A 13,625-nucleotide genomic window follows, 5' to 3' on the forward strand; every position below is an offset into this window, starting at 1 on the left:
TGTGAAATGATCCTAGGAAGCTCGCTCTCTTTCCTACTTTCCCCCCCCATTACTGTATTATATATTTCAATGGTTAGCATTTACCTTCATCCTTCATCTGAAAAGGTGAACTCAAACTGTTATTTTGGGCTGTGGTAAAAGAGTCTGAGCAGCTGTCTTGGAGATTGATGCGAAACTTGTTCCAGTCAATATGAATTAGGTGTAACCACGATCCCCGCTCTCTTCTCCCTCGTCTCCCCTGCCTCTAAATTAAGTGGCTTGTGGAGTGAGAATCCTGAAGTGGTTTGCTTACGTGCTCTGGCTTTGCACGGCTGCTGGGACTACATTAGAAGTGAATCCGCTGGTTGCTGCACATTTTTTTGCTACTGAAGTTGGTTTTGGAAGAACACGCTCATGTTGAACATGTACAGAATTGAAACCACGAAGCATAACGCTCAGTGAATTTTTGGGCTGAAGTCCTGTGCTGGGAACGGCTCAGGAGAGCCTGAGTTTCCGAGCAGCTTTTCCCAACCAAGCCGGCGGGGTTTCTGTGTTGTGTGAGAGGGGAGACCCACCTGGGCCCTGATGGCACTCGGCTTGCTCTGCTACTCTGGCCAAGATCTTCTTCAGCCGGGAAGAGTTGTAGCAATAACCCAGTGTTGGATTTGCAAGGGTAGAAAGCTTTTGTTCACGGTGCACCAGGTGACTCCTGAAACAGAGGTCAACAGCGTGAAAAGAGTATTCAATCCTTGCAACTTGCCGGGAGGGAATTAGCCAAACGTTTTCTCCAGAAAACATGAACATGGTGTCTGTTGTCCCTCTTATACAGTCAGAAAAATTATGTATGGATCCATCTCCTACCCCTGTGCTCCCTCCCTGACTTTCAGGTCACAAATTTGACTGTAGACCATTCTCTGGAAAACTAAGGTCTCTGCCTGCCCTTTCGTGACTGTCCAGGCTGCTTAGTGAGCAGTCTCACTTGCATGAGCTTGTTGTCCTTGGTTGCTGATGTGCCAATTTTGTTATCCTCTTCAGTCATCAGGAAGGTTTTATGCAACTTTGGCTGGAGATTATTATTATTGTTACAATATATTCAATTACATTATTGTTCTAATATATTATCAGTTTCCCCAGCTGCCTGCCTGCAGTCTGTATCTAATCACTGAACTTCAAGCTGATGCTATGGTTTTCATTCAGACACTGGTAGTCCTTACCAGTCAGCTCAAGTGCGAATTTATCTTACAGTTCAAATGTCCTCTCTTATTTTTCATGTCTGCTTGAAATGGTGCATTTTACCAAATTTACTTTGTTTTCCTTTGGCTGAGAAACCTCCCTCTGAAGGATCACTCGATTCCACTTCTCTGTTGATCTCCAGATCCAGGCCTGTCATCACCATGGACATCTCCATTTTCCTACCTGTGTCCATCAATATCACGGCTCCTCAATGCCACGATGGTTTGCAGCCGGTGAACTGCCTCAACGTCACAGCATGCTTTCGCTTCAGTGGCAAACGTGTTCCTGGAGAAATAGGTAAGGTACCTGCTAGCAGGTTGACCTGGAGTCGAGGGCTCCCTTTGAAGTCAGTTAACGGAGCTTTTATGTGAAATAAGTTGTTTCAAGGTGAGCTGGGCTATACAGTTCCAGAAAGTTGGAGGCTCCCCGGGAACTTTCTTGGGCTCGTTTTTACCATCTGATGAGGCTGACATAATACTGGGGCAGTTTCGTCCTCAGTGAAAGGAGAGAAATGTGTCCTTGGGCTTACTGCAACGACAGAGAACACAGAAGCAATTGATGCTTTGTAAGTTCGTATTCTGTTTACCTCACAATAACATATTTCTGTATTCATGTCCTCTATCAGTGTTATCAGAAAGCAGATGTAATTTTCTCCAGATTAATAGTTATTGGAAGTCTACAAGGAGCTCTTGAAACAGAGCACTATAAATCTGGTTTCCTACCCAACATGACCAAGTCCTTTTCTGTGCCTCAGTTTACCTGTCTGTAAAATAATTATAAATAGCTCAGCGTTTTACTGATGGCAAGAATATCTTCCAGGTTAGTTAGTCTGTGTAAAACACATGGAGTTTCTTGGCTGAATGGAATTGTGTAAGATGTGTAATTGTGCAAGCCTTCATGTCTTGGCTGCATTAAAATATTACTTACGTCTTTTACATCCCAGTGTTTACAAGCTTAGATATTGTGTGAAGTGGTGTGGAATAGAAGGTCTGGGTTTATCTAGTTGGGCCATGATGTTTTACCTTTGCTGTGCTTTAGGAATAGCAGAGGACATGCAGTGTGCTGCTCAGGGAAGATCCCTCAGATTCACGGCGTGTTGTGTCTCTGCAGTGAGTCTGGTGAGGAGCTGGGGGAAGCAGTGCCACCTCCTCTCTGTGCCCCAGCCTTTCTGAGCCGCTAATCCAGAAGGGAGAGGGTTGCAGCTGTGCATCCCAGTATGCAGAGCCTGCTGCAGTGTTTGGATTGTAAATGAGTCAGAGAAGAAGGCAGCTTCTTGCTAACTTCTGCCGTTCACATGGAGTGAGAACTACAAGCTGAAAATTGGAGTTGCTCTTTGCAGCTTGTCACTTTGTCACCTGAGCAGATCAAAAAAATGAAGTTACTAAATTTTAAGATTCCACTGGGTTCTAACATATTGGTGCAACTGAGACTTCCGTTTCTATTTTTGCGGTTTTTTCTTCACCATGAATGATGACTCTTAGCAGACAAACACATGCTTTGATAAAGTTTTTTTTGTACTACACGCTACTCTGTCAGTTAAGGAAATATTTATCTCTGAGTGCCCCAGGGGTGTTAATTCCCTTCTGAAAATCACTGAATAGATTTTCTGAATATGTTTCCTTATGTTTCGTGGAGTACTGTTTAAAATGTTTCCTTTGTTTGAATTTCATCTCTCTGGACCTATGGCTAAGAAGTGGGCTGCTTTTTTTTTTTCCAATCTAAGTATCTGTTCCTTTGTTTGCAAAAGACCTATCTTCTTGCTTCATCATGTCTTGTAAGAGCCAGCTGAATTCCTCTGTGTTACCATACAAACTGTACTCACGATGATTCACTGTGGTGAAAGCACATGTGCATCTTCTTTGGCAAGTAACACCCATCTCATTGTAAGGAATTTTTTTACTATTAAGTAGATGATTATAAAAATTCCAACCATTGTCCTTTTATACAATGCTTCTAGCAAAGTGATTTGTCTTGAAAACACTGCAGCCAGAAGTCTCTGACTGTGTAAAACTCCTCAGGGATATGATTTGGATAAAATATCTCAAATAAGCTTTCAGTTTGTAACCTAACAGTCAGGCCATTTTAATTATGTTGCATTTGAGGAGTATCAATTAACAAAGGGTGGAACAATTCGTGGAAATATTGCAGTGGTTCCTCTCCTCCGTGGTTAAATGCGGGGGGGAGGGGGGCAGAATAAATATCCCTGTAAGTACATTTTTGTCCAGTTCAGAATCTGAAAGGCATACGGAGGTGTTAAAATGCTATGTCAAAGTTTTGTGGCTAAAAGGGTTGGGATCATCTCGTCTTCAGATATCTGGAGGGGGTTTGTTAAGTCAGAAGGTGAGAACACAGTGTCCACAGGGAACGCCGCTCCCCTAAGGCTTGTCAGCGCGGACACTCAAGACTGCTGCTTACTGGTGAAAAGCTGGGTGTTGCTCTTGAGCAGCTGGACTTGGTCACCTACTTCACAGTGTTTAGAAAGTCAAGTTGAACATGCAAGCAGCATTCTTCTGTGGCGAATGTGTGTCTTCAATGCCTACTTGAATGTGTGGTTATTTCATTAATTAGCATGTGAAGGAAGATGATCTTCATTGAACACTGCCGCACACTTGCATATAAACCTTCCCCACTCTCCTGTTTTTTCTCTTTTTTTCTTTTTTTCTAGTGGTAGTTGCAATACTACTGGTCATATAACAGCTATTTGAGGATCTGTGTTTATCGGTGCTGCTTGAGACTGGCAACGACGGTAAAATTCCCATCCATTTTGTAGATACTGTTTGCAGACTACGGTCTGCAGAAGTATAAATTGGTTGCTGAAATGGTTTTGTCTGAACAGAGAGCCCTGCCCGAGTGAAGCATGTGCTCTGCACTGTGTGCCAGGCATTGTCTGACCCTTCGCTCTGCCTCCGCGCTTGCTGGAGAGCTGAGCGTGTCTAGTCGTGCGCCCGCCGGCAGAGAGAGCCTCGGGTACCTCCTGGTTGGGTGAGAATACGGCATTGTCAGTTTTCACTCTTTCATAGATTCATAGATTTCTAGGTTGGAAAAGACCTTAGAGATCATCGAGTCCAACCGTCCCTAATCCCCATTAAACCATATCCCTAAGTAGATCATCCACCCTATTCTTAAACACATCCAGGGATGGGGACTCAACCACCTCCCTGGGCAGCCTATTCACCTCGGAATCTCACTCAGGCTGTTCCTCCCTCCCTTGAGGGGCTATTGCGTTGTCTCCCCTGGGGTCTCTGTATCTGCAGGAAAGGCAAGGATGGGAGAAAGGCTGTTCCTAGTGTGGATGAGCAGGCATCAGCCTGTTGAGACCATGTGCTTCTGGGTGACCAGGACAAGAAAACGGAGGCTGCTGGCATCTCTGTGCATCAAGTGCTGTTACTGCATTCATCTCTGCAGGAGAATGGAAATAAACTTATGCCTACAGTCTGGATACTTTATCCAACAACAACAGCAACAATAATAGTAATAATAGTGCCAGTGTAAGAATTAGTTGAATTTTAAGTGCCTGTGAAATAAAGAGTTTTGGGCAAGAGTTAGGCAGATGCATCAGAAACTTCTTCAAAGTTTCTCTTGTACTGTTCACTTCAGGAGTGCATTGCTTGTGTGTCGGTCCATTTCTAGGGTAGTCTTCATGTCCCAGATACTGTTACCTGGAAGACAGATGTGAGATTTAGTGTGGGATAATGGGTTGCTTGACCCTTTCACTCTGTTTGAATCTGTTTCTAGCACTGAAGAAACATGCCTGATCCAAAGCCTGACTAAAGTAGAGACTCCTCTTGTGTGTATCCTGCTGTCCTTTGGTGCAGGAGTATTATTTCTGTCTGTCTCTCATTTTTCCAGTCCTCTTGGATGCGGGCCTAAGTCAGCGCTACCCTCCGAAGCAGGGATGCTGTAGGGGTGTGTTGTTCAGTGTATGCCTGGAGCAGTGAGGATGGCTCCCTGCTTGGAAGCTAGGGACAACTCTATGAGAAAGAGCTTGAAACAAAGTTTGAAGTAAGGGGAAAAGGAAAGATTTTTTTTGGAAGAGGATGGCGGGAATGTCCTGTGTTGTCATTCGCTAGGGCAAGTTTTTTAATACTTTCATTACTTAAGAATTTTCTCTGCAAGCAAAGTTCATGAATCATTTTCTCCTTGTAATTACTGGTAGAGAAGGCAAAGAAACACACTCCTCTTCCAATGGCTTTTTGTTATTATTTAGTAAGTTCTTCATTTTCTCCATGTGGCACCTCCCCTGCCCCCACCACAAATCAGTGCTATAGCTAGTAGTTTAACAAGGACTTACGGATGTGGTTATTACTGCTGAGCATTTTGTCTCCTGCTTTTTGTGTGCTGTAGCATCATCTGAATGGGCGATGGAGGGATGTGTCAGGTGGCTCAGGGTGTGTAACTGCTCCATTAGCACAGCCAGCTGTGATTCCTGTTTTAGCTCACAGGATGCCGTTGCCTGATTTCAATCCCTTCTTACTCCTCTCTTACATCTTGAGTACGTATGTGCCACTTAAGATGAAAATCCATTATAAAATGCCTGCTGCCATTTACTTAGTGCATTTATTACTGGCTGGAGTAACTCTCCTGATCTGCTGGCTGGCAGTCCTCTTGCAGGTATGACCAAAAATTTCTCAGAGGGAGCCGTTATTGAAGTTTTTAGGCATTTAACTTTAATTATGGAAAAGAAAGAGTCGTTAAAAAAATCATGCGCTTGATCTGAGCTCATCAAATCCATGCCGGAGTTTTATTTTGATCATGTGAAGTTGGGTGGTCAGATCCCCAGAAACATTTCTAATCAGACATGCTCAAAGCTGTTGGACAAATATTTGAAGGCATTACTTGCAAGAGTTAATTTGCTAGCAAAAACTTGCTTCCCGATCTCCTACTGGAGTGAGCAGGAGGAACTTACACCACCAGCAGTGCTAAGTTTGGCCAGTTATCTCCCCACCCTGGTTGCTTTTTGGAAGCAATGAAGCTGAGGGGGGGGAAAAAAAGCCTTACTCATGATATTTCAGTTTTTCCACTGATGTGACATCATTGGATATAACATAGAAACAAGTTGTCAAAATAAAGGGGAGGCGTGGGGGGGAGGACGGGAACTGTGCTGCTTGATTGAAAACATCCACTGCTCTTTTGGAGAGACAGTAGCTGGGATTGCTCTGCTTGGAGGCCTGGTACGGGGCTCGTGTTGGGATGCGTCTCTGCGCCTGCAGCGAGGAATCTTCAGTGTCAGTAATGAGTTGTGCATCTCCTTCGGAGAACCTCCAAGGCGTTAGCGTGAGCAGAAATGAACAGAGCCTCCCGGGGTGCCTCTGCAGACCCGGCTCTCTTTGGTGCTCCTACTTTGAAGAGGGCTGTGTCTCCCTGCAGGGCTTTTTACCTCTGCCTACGAAGGGCCTGGGTTTGCTAACAGGTTTTCTTGTCCTTATTCTTAGGATGCCGGTTCTCAGCACACGTGAGTGCGTGTGAGGTCTTGAAAGTGGAAAGGAGACAATTGGGGAAGGGTGTGGGATGTGCACTTTAAAACAGAAAAAAAAAAAGTTAAGAAAGAGACTGCTAGGATTTTAAACAGGCTAAACTCCATGGTTTTGTTTTAGGTGGTGTTCTTTAGTTGAGCCTGAGTGAACACAGTGAGAGTTTTTGGTGCTGAGCTTGTCAGTTTGAAGGCATTAGCCTTCTAAGCAAGTTATTCTGCCAAAAGCAAGCAAAAAAAGTTCAGGTGAAGCCCTGTGATGATAAGCTGATTTCTCAGCTGTGACTTTTTTTTACTACCTAGGGTATGTCTCTGGATGCTTTGCATGAATTTGGGAGTGAGATTTTCGTCAGAATGCAACACGCTGCAAATGAAAGTGAAGTCGGTTTCATTTATGTGCATTATGAGTGTTCACAGAGACTTTTGCATCAAGTTTTACAGCATCATTAAATAAATGCTTCAAAGTAGTGAAATTTTGGTGGAGAAATGATTGGAGGTGATAGCATTGGCAGCAGTGTTCGTTTAGAGAGCTTAGGATTTTCATTGATAAACACCACCTCAAAACAGAAAGAAAACACAGCAAAACCCAGCAAAGACCCCTTGCCGAAACTTGGTATTAGAAGACCTCAGTCCAGGAATGTGTTACGTTTACATTGCTTGTTTATAAAATTCTGGCTTAAAAGAAGTTTACATTTATGGGGAGCATATTATCTGGCATCAATCATTTAGGACTTAAAACATAAATAAAAGACAAAGCAATAATTTGGCAAGTATCCTACATATGTAACAAATCAGCCCAGGAGCTGGTGCTGGCTGTCGTTTGTGAAGATTATCAACTAATTAAGCCGTTTAGAGTGAGCCCATCACATGGTAATTCCCATTATTGCCTTGATAGCAGCTGAAATCAGTACAGGCTGCGGACTGTGATGAGTGAAAGGACCTCACAGCCACCGTTTCTCTTCTCTGTGGACAGCAGCAGAACAAGCATCCGTGCTTCTGTTGCAGTTTTGTTGCTCCTGTTCCTGCATTTACCGACACGAAAGGTGTAGGGATCTGGGATTATTCAATCACTGTGCAGCTACTTCAGGTAACAAATAAGTTTCCTTGTGGACACAGATACTTCAAGTCGCAAACCAACTGGTTGTTTTAAGCTCCCTATCCTGTGGAACAGTAGGAAACAGGATTTACAGAGATACAGCTCATTAGTCTCCGGGTATGTCTTCCATAAACTGCCAGGGATGTGTAACATGTGAGAGGGGGATACGGAGTGCAAGGCATCGACCTCTGGTTAAGGTCTAAACGCTAAGATGACTGCGAATCAACAAAAGTAATTGGCAGGAAATGCCACATCGTGGTTGTCTGTTGGCATGGTTTGGGCTGTTCTAGAAGGAAAACAAAGCTCGAGGCTGCTGTTGTTAGTTGTGTTGTGTTTTTGCTTTTTCTGTTAGCAAGGTAGTTTAAGCATCTTTTGGGTTTTTTTGGTGTTTTTTTTTTTTGTTAAGCGTGTGTATATTTTTACACATCATTTCCTATGGGAAAGGATGGGCTGGGGAATGTAGCAACACGAAAACCTGGGAATACGTCAGTAAAGTGGATTTGGTTTTGTGCAGCCACAGGAAACTTAGTGATTGATTGAGGGCCTGCAAGGGTTGACCTTTCTTCAAGCACACACTCCCCGGGGGCAACAGGATCCATTGATAGGTGGCTAAAAAGTAACTATTGTTCACTGACATCCTTTGTTTTCTTCTTCTTCCTTTTTAAAACAGATTTGAATTATAACTTGACTGCTGATGTGGCAAAGAAGGAAAAGAGCCAGCAACCCAGAGTTTACTTTGTGACTTCTGGAGAGACAGTGGGACAAATCACAGAGAAGTTACAACTGTCCTACATGCAGGAAAAGTGCGAGCATTACCTAGCGTATGTCAAGGTCAGTTCATTCCTGTCCTTACTTACGTTGGCCTCACTGCAATTCCACTCTTTAAAAAAAAAATACTCAACAAATTAAAGTGGTGCTGCTTGACTTCAGATGTTCTTTGTTTTCGTGACAGGTAGATGAAGTTTTTTGGGTGGAAGCTCAGAACTTCTTGCTTGGCATGATTTGTCTGTCTAAGCACCATTGGGCCTTCAAGACCTGGTGCCAGGAATGTGTATCTTATTTACTTTTGATCAGGTGCATTTGCGGGGAATTTCTTTCTTCTTTTGGCTTGGTTTGTTGCTACACTTTTTATACTCAAAATAAGGAGGCCAAGTTTTTTTTGGCAGGAGCGGTAGGTTTAGTGTTTAGCTTTGTGTAAGGTCTGACTGCGCAGGGGGCTGGTGATGCAATCTGCATGGGAATGGCAGGATAATGTGGGGTCCGTCCTGAAGCAATTGGGCTCTTGGGTTTGAAGAGCACCCTGCATTTCATCTGAGCTTGAAAATAGCAGTGGGATAACGTCATTTCCCATGTCATGGTCCTAGGGATACAGAGAGCGCTCTCCAGACATGCTGGGACTTAGAGAGGGTCTGTTCTTCCTGTGACAAACTCTTTGTCCAGAGTCTGCTAAGACTGTCGTTATCTTTGCTTGGCAGGTGTTGTTGAAGAAATGTCACCCAGGTGCCGTTCAGTTTGCAAAACAAGTATAATAGCTTTTTTTCCAGCTGAGAAATGTATAGAATGGTTTTGAAAATTATATAGGAAGCAGATTTATCTTTTAAACCACGTGTGTTTCACAAGCACAGTATGAGGTAATATGGTTGCGTGGCTGAGTTGCATATCCTCCTTCCTGAAGGACGTGTTCCCGTAGTATGACCTAAATTCAGTGGATATCACTTGGCACTGTCTTGTTTTGAGGATCCAGCAGGTCCAGACATCTCTAAATGTATAAACCTTTCCCAGAAGCTTCTTTGTACCTAAAAACTGTGAGAACAGGAGATAAAAGTCATCCTTTGACTTGATCAACATTTTGTGCATGGCTGTTGAGAGAAAATAAAATAAATAAAGGGACCACCAAGGAGGAAACAATGTCCTGTTAAGTTATGTGGATCTCTGTGAAGAGACTAGATATTGTCCATGTTTGTGTTTTTTTGTTTTCGAAACAACCTTTTTCTGCTGTGGAAAAGCTCATTAAATAAAATGTAGACATAGGAGATTTCCATTACTTAGAAAATGGGGCTGTGAGTTTACTAATTCTGATCTTTCTCAAATGAGCACATCTGGTTAGTCTTTAATGTGTTGAGTTCAGATGAAAAGGAGCATGTCTCTTTCTATCTTAACACAATAAGGGGTTTCTTTCACATTAATCCTGTTGTAGTTTTTGGCTACTGCATGGAATTTGTTGAAGGGCAATGTATGCCCAGGTAACTGTTTTATTTACTGTAGCGTTTCTAGCTGATGTTGGGAATGCAAAGGTAAGAACTATTTTTCTGGAGAATTCCTGGGAAATTTGACTTTCACAGGCAACAGAAACATTTAAATACGTTTAAAAATACCAACAACTTAAAGCCAAACAGCTGGTTAACAAACAAGGCTACTGGCTTGCTATATGATATAAGCAGCTATTTTTCACAGTTGGAAGAATAGCAGGAAGTGTTGTTTGTTCATGTAAGGGAGAATGCGAAGTAGTGGAGAAAGACAATCCCTGTGCTTTCATGGGAAAGGTGATCTGATCCACGAGGCTACATGACATTAGAAACATCAAAGAGAGCCCTGTGGACTCTGGAGGAGTAGAAATGGGGTCATGATCTTTTGCTGCTATCCTTAAGTAACAGCTAGTAAAGTAAAAACCCTGAAGAACAAACAAACAAAAAGATCCCCAAACTCTAACCAGAAATCTCCTTGATTGCATAGTTTTGTGATGAAATGGGTGACAAAAGATGTGGGCTTAAAATATATGAAGTATTTCACTTAGGCTTTCCTTCTTCCTTTTCTTTTACTGTATGCTAGATGAATTCACCTCCATGGCAAATTGGGTTGTTTGCAGTTGCATCCTTAACCTGTTCACTTTATTATTGTTTATAAGGTAATGTGAGGATGTCAGCTCTGGGCTGCCTGCAATCAAGGAGAGAGATGTGATCTCAAGAGACCCCACTAAAACTGAGCACTGACAGAGTTGCAGGCTGCAAATAAACCAACAGGGACAATGAAATTGTTTTGCAATTGATGTCTCAATGTTTTGAGCTTGACTCCTTTCCTATTTGTGGTCCTTTCTCAGGACAGGAGCTACTGTTCTTATTGCTGCTAATGAATTTGAGTATTAAAGTCTGTCTTTCCTCATAAGTGCATGACTGAGATAAACAGATTTCAGAAGGTTTGTAGGATATGTGTAGCTCAGAACTTGATCTTGTACAAGGCAGGCTACTGAACTGCAGTTCTAGTTTCTAGAATTACGGTAATTCATGAGAAAATGTGTTTTTTTCTGCTTTGGGACTCTAAAATGCTTTGTTTAGTTTTGTGGTGGGTATGGAGAAGTAGAGGAGAGATACAGTTTTCTGATTCTTTTTCTTTCTTTCCCTCCCTTAGCCACTATTGGAACCTGTTTGATGATTTCTCTTTAAGAAAATCTTTAGTGTACCTAGACAGTAATTCCAATACAGCACCTCAGGTGTCATCTGCCAAAGTTGCATTCATTTTAATTTAAACAACCTTTGGAGGTTTGACTGATATATTCAGTAGAAAATGGACAGCTGCTGCAAGTGGCCATTAATTGAGAAGTTCAGGACCATTGCTGGTTTTCTTACATTGGTGTGTAGCTGAGCCTCGCTGTCTCCTGGGAGGTGCTCCACTGCTGGACAGTTCCTTCTCCAGCCACCTGGGTATGATGGTGCTGCCAGTCTCCTTCAGTGGTGGTAAAGCTAGTAACCTTCCGTCAATATTGCTGGAGGAAAATGAAGCAAAAGTTTCAATCTGATTAATTCTTTTTTTTAAATGGATTTGTTTTTTGGTAGAAGGAATGGCAAACATAAACGTGATAAAGTGGAATGTGGTACTAAGAGGAGAAGGAGCAGAGGTGCAGAAGTGAGTAGAAACAGAAAAGATAAAGAAAATAAATGGGTTTGGAGGCTTTACAAGTGTCTCCTTAATCTTAGTATCTGGGCCCGCAGCTGAAATATAGAGTTTCCTCTTGGGAACTGCACTCGTTTGATGGTGCTCAGAAGACTTGAGCTGTGTGTTTAAGACATGCTGTGATCAGGGCATCAGCTCTGAGGAAACATTGTCTCCTGTTTCCAGTACCTGCCCTGGTTGTTTCCTGCTTATGTGGGCTCCCCTAACATTTAGGATAGATTTGCCTGTGGACAGGACAAGAGAGTTTGATGCAGACAGCAAAGCACATTGTGCCTACAGATTTATGTAAGGTCAAATCTTGCCTTCCTTGACTTGTCACAAAGATGTAATGGTGATGACGGTGAAAGCCCCTTGTATGATTCCTGCATTTATTCAAGGAATACCGTCTAGTTTCTCACCCCACTGCGGAGCAGCCGACTGGGCTGCCTGTTGCTACCAGTCACTGCTGTCAGTTTGCAGAGCAAACACTGTACACCATCAAACACCATCAGCAGTCCTGGCACATGATTAAACCAGACACAGCATTTATATTTTCCAGAGATCTTTTATCTTGGTGACTGTCTGGTTGTTTTAAGCAGTCTCATGTTGCTCATCGTATTAACTCTTATTGGATCCGGTTGTAGATCGTGGGGATAATGGGGCTCAGAAGCAGCAGAGGAGCGGTGATACCAGAGGCTTTTCATAATGGTGTGTTGGTGAGGAGCTCGTGCTGTGTTAGTACCGGCAGGTTTGGAATAAAATGCTGCCTTTTAGCAGAAATTGTACAGCTATGTACAGTAGTGAAATTTTGCCATTTTATAAGTATGTTTCTGGCCTTTGTCTGCCATGCATCCCTGTTACCTCAGGTCTCCAAAGATACTCTGGGCTGCTGATCTCACACAACTTCATCTCTAGTGCTCGCTCAGTCATGGTCTGTGGTTTTGACTATCCTCTGTAGCTCTTTGATCTCATCTGAGGGGGATGTGTGTATTGAAGCCTTTTATTTTTAATCCATAGTAATCTGTTATGTTGTTTTTTTTTTCCTAGAATCTGGGTAGCAAAGCATTCAGTCTCACCACCACGTGCGTTGTAGAGATGGTATCATTTTGATCATTTGCGACATGAACTTTCTTCTGAAAGTTGTGTTCTAGGATACACTCAAGAGCTTATTTTGAAGTTGGTTTGGTTTTTGGTGGTTTTTTTTTTTTTTTTTTTTTGAATTGAGGCAGGCTTCTCCCATACTGTCAACACTGAGCCTTTAGGAAGGAGGGTTTAGCGGCAGAGCTTGCTGCTGAAGCACTCAAGTTAGGTTTGGGGGCTCCAGGCTGAGCCTGCTTGCTCACATTTGGAGAGGCTCTTCCTGGGACGCTGGTGCTGCAAGTGATGGGTTGTGTATGGGCATGGATGATAACCACTGCTTTGAGGAGGAAGAGGTGAAAACTGGTCCCTCAGTGAGTGCAGCTCCTCTCAGTAGTGCCTATCTAGCCCTGCTCACCTCTCCCTGGGAGAGGAGAGAAATCAGAGCAAGTCAGGGGATAACACTTGAACCAGAGCAGCAACAGCTATGAAAGCTTAGGCACGGTTATCTAGAATTTCACAGGGTTTGGAGCGCAGGGCAGACAAAGGCAGTGGTGACCTGTTCCAGCCTGCAGCAGGAAGTTTGTCGTCGCTGCAAGAAGACAAAAGCTGCTGTGTAGTTTTGCCAGGAATGATGACTGCAGTGAGATTCAGTGCTACGACCAAGAACAGAGTTGATGTCTTTGGGTTTGTTCCTTTTTGTTGTTTGATATAATTTTTTTTCTTTTTACCCTTTTGCTGAGCCAACTGGAGAAACTGTCAGGCCGAGCCAGATGCAGTCATAGTGTATGTTCAGTCTTAAAGGGCTGTAGGATGGGTTGGGTCATCACGAAGCTCAGAGAC

The 13,625-nt window shown here is 43.1% G+C and overlaps 1 protein-coding gene across 1 annotated transcript in view; it reads left to right on the forward strand.

Moving 5' to 3' along the window:
• ITGA9 (integrin subunit alpha 9) overlaps positions 1–13,625 on the forward strand; it is a 221,172-nt gene that overhangs the window by 42,348 nt on the left and 165,199 nt on the right. Inside the window, exons 14-15 of the mRNA XM_086614754.1 lie at positions 1,355–1,509; positions 8,449–8,609. Coding sequence (XP_086470880.1) covers positions 1,355–1,509; positions 8,449–8,609 — 316 coding nt within the window. The remainder of the gene's footprint in view (positions 1–1,354; positions 1,510–8,448; positions 8,610–13,625) is intronic.

The sequence above is a fragment of the Tauraco erythrolophus genome, chromosome 7, assembly GCF_009769465.1.
Source record: "Tauraco erythrolophus isolate bTauEry1 chromosome 7, bTauEry1.pri, whole genome shotgun sequence".
NCBI lineage: Eukaryota > Metazoa > Chordata > Aves > Musophagiformes > Musophagidae > Tauraco > Tauraco erythrolophus.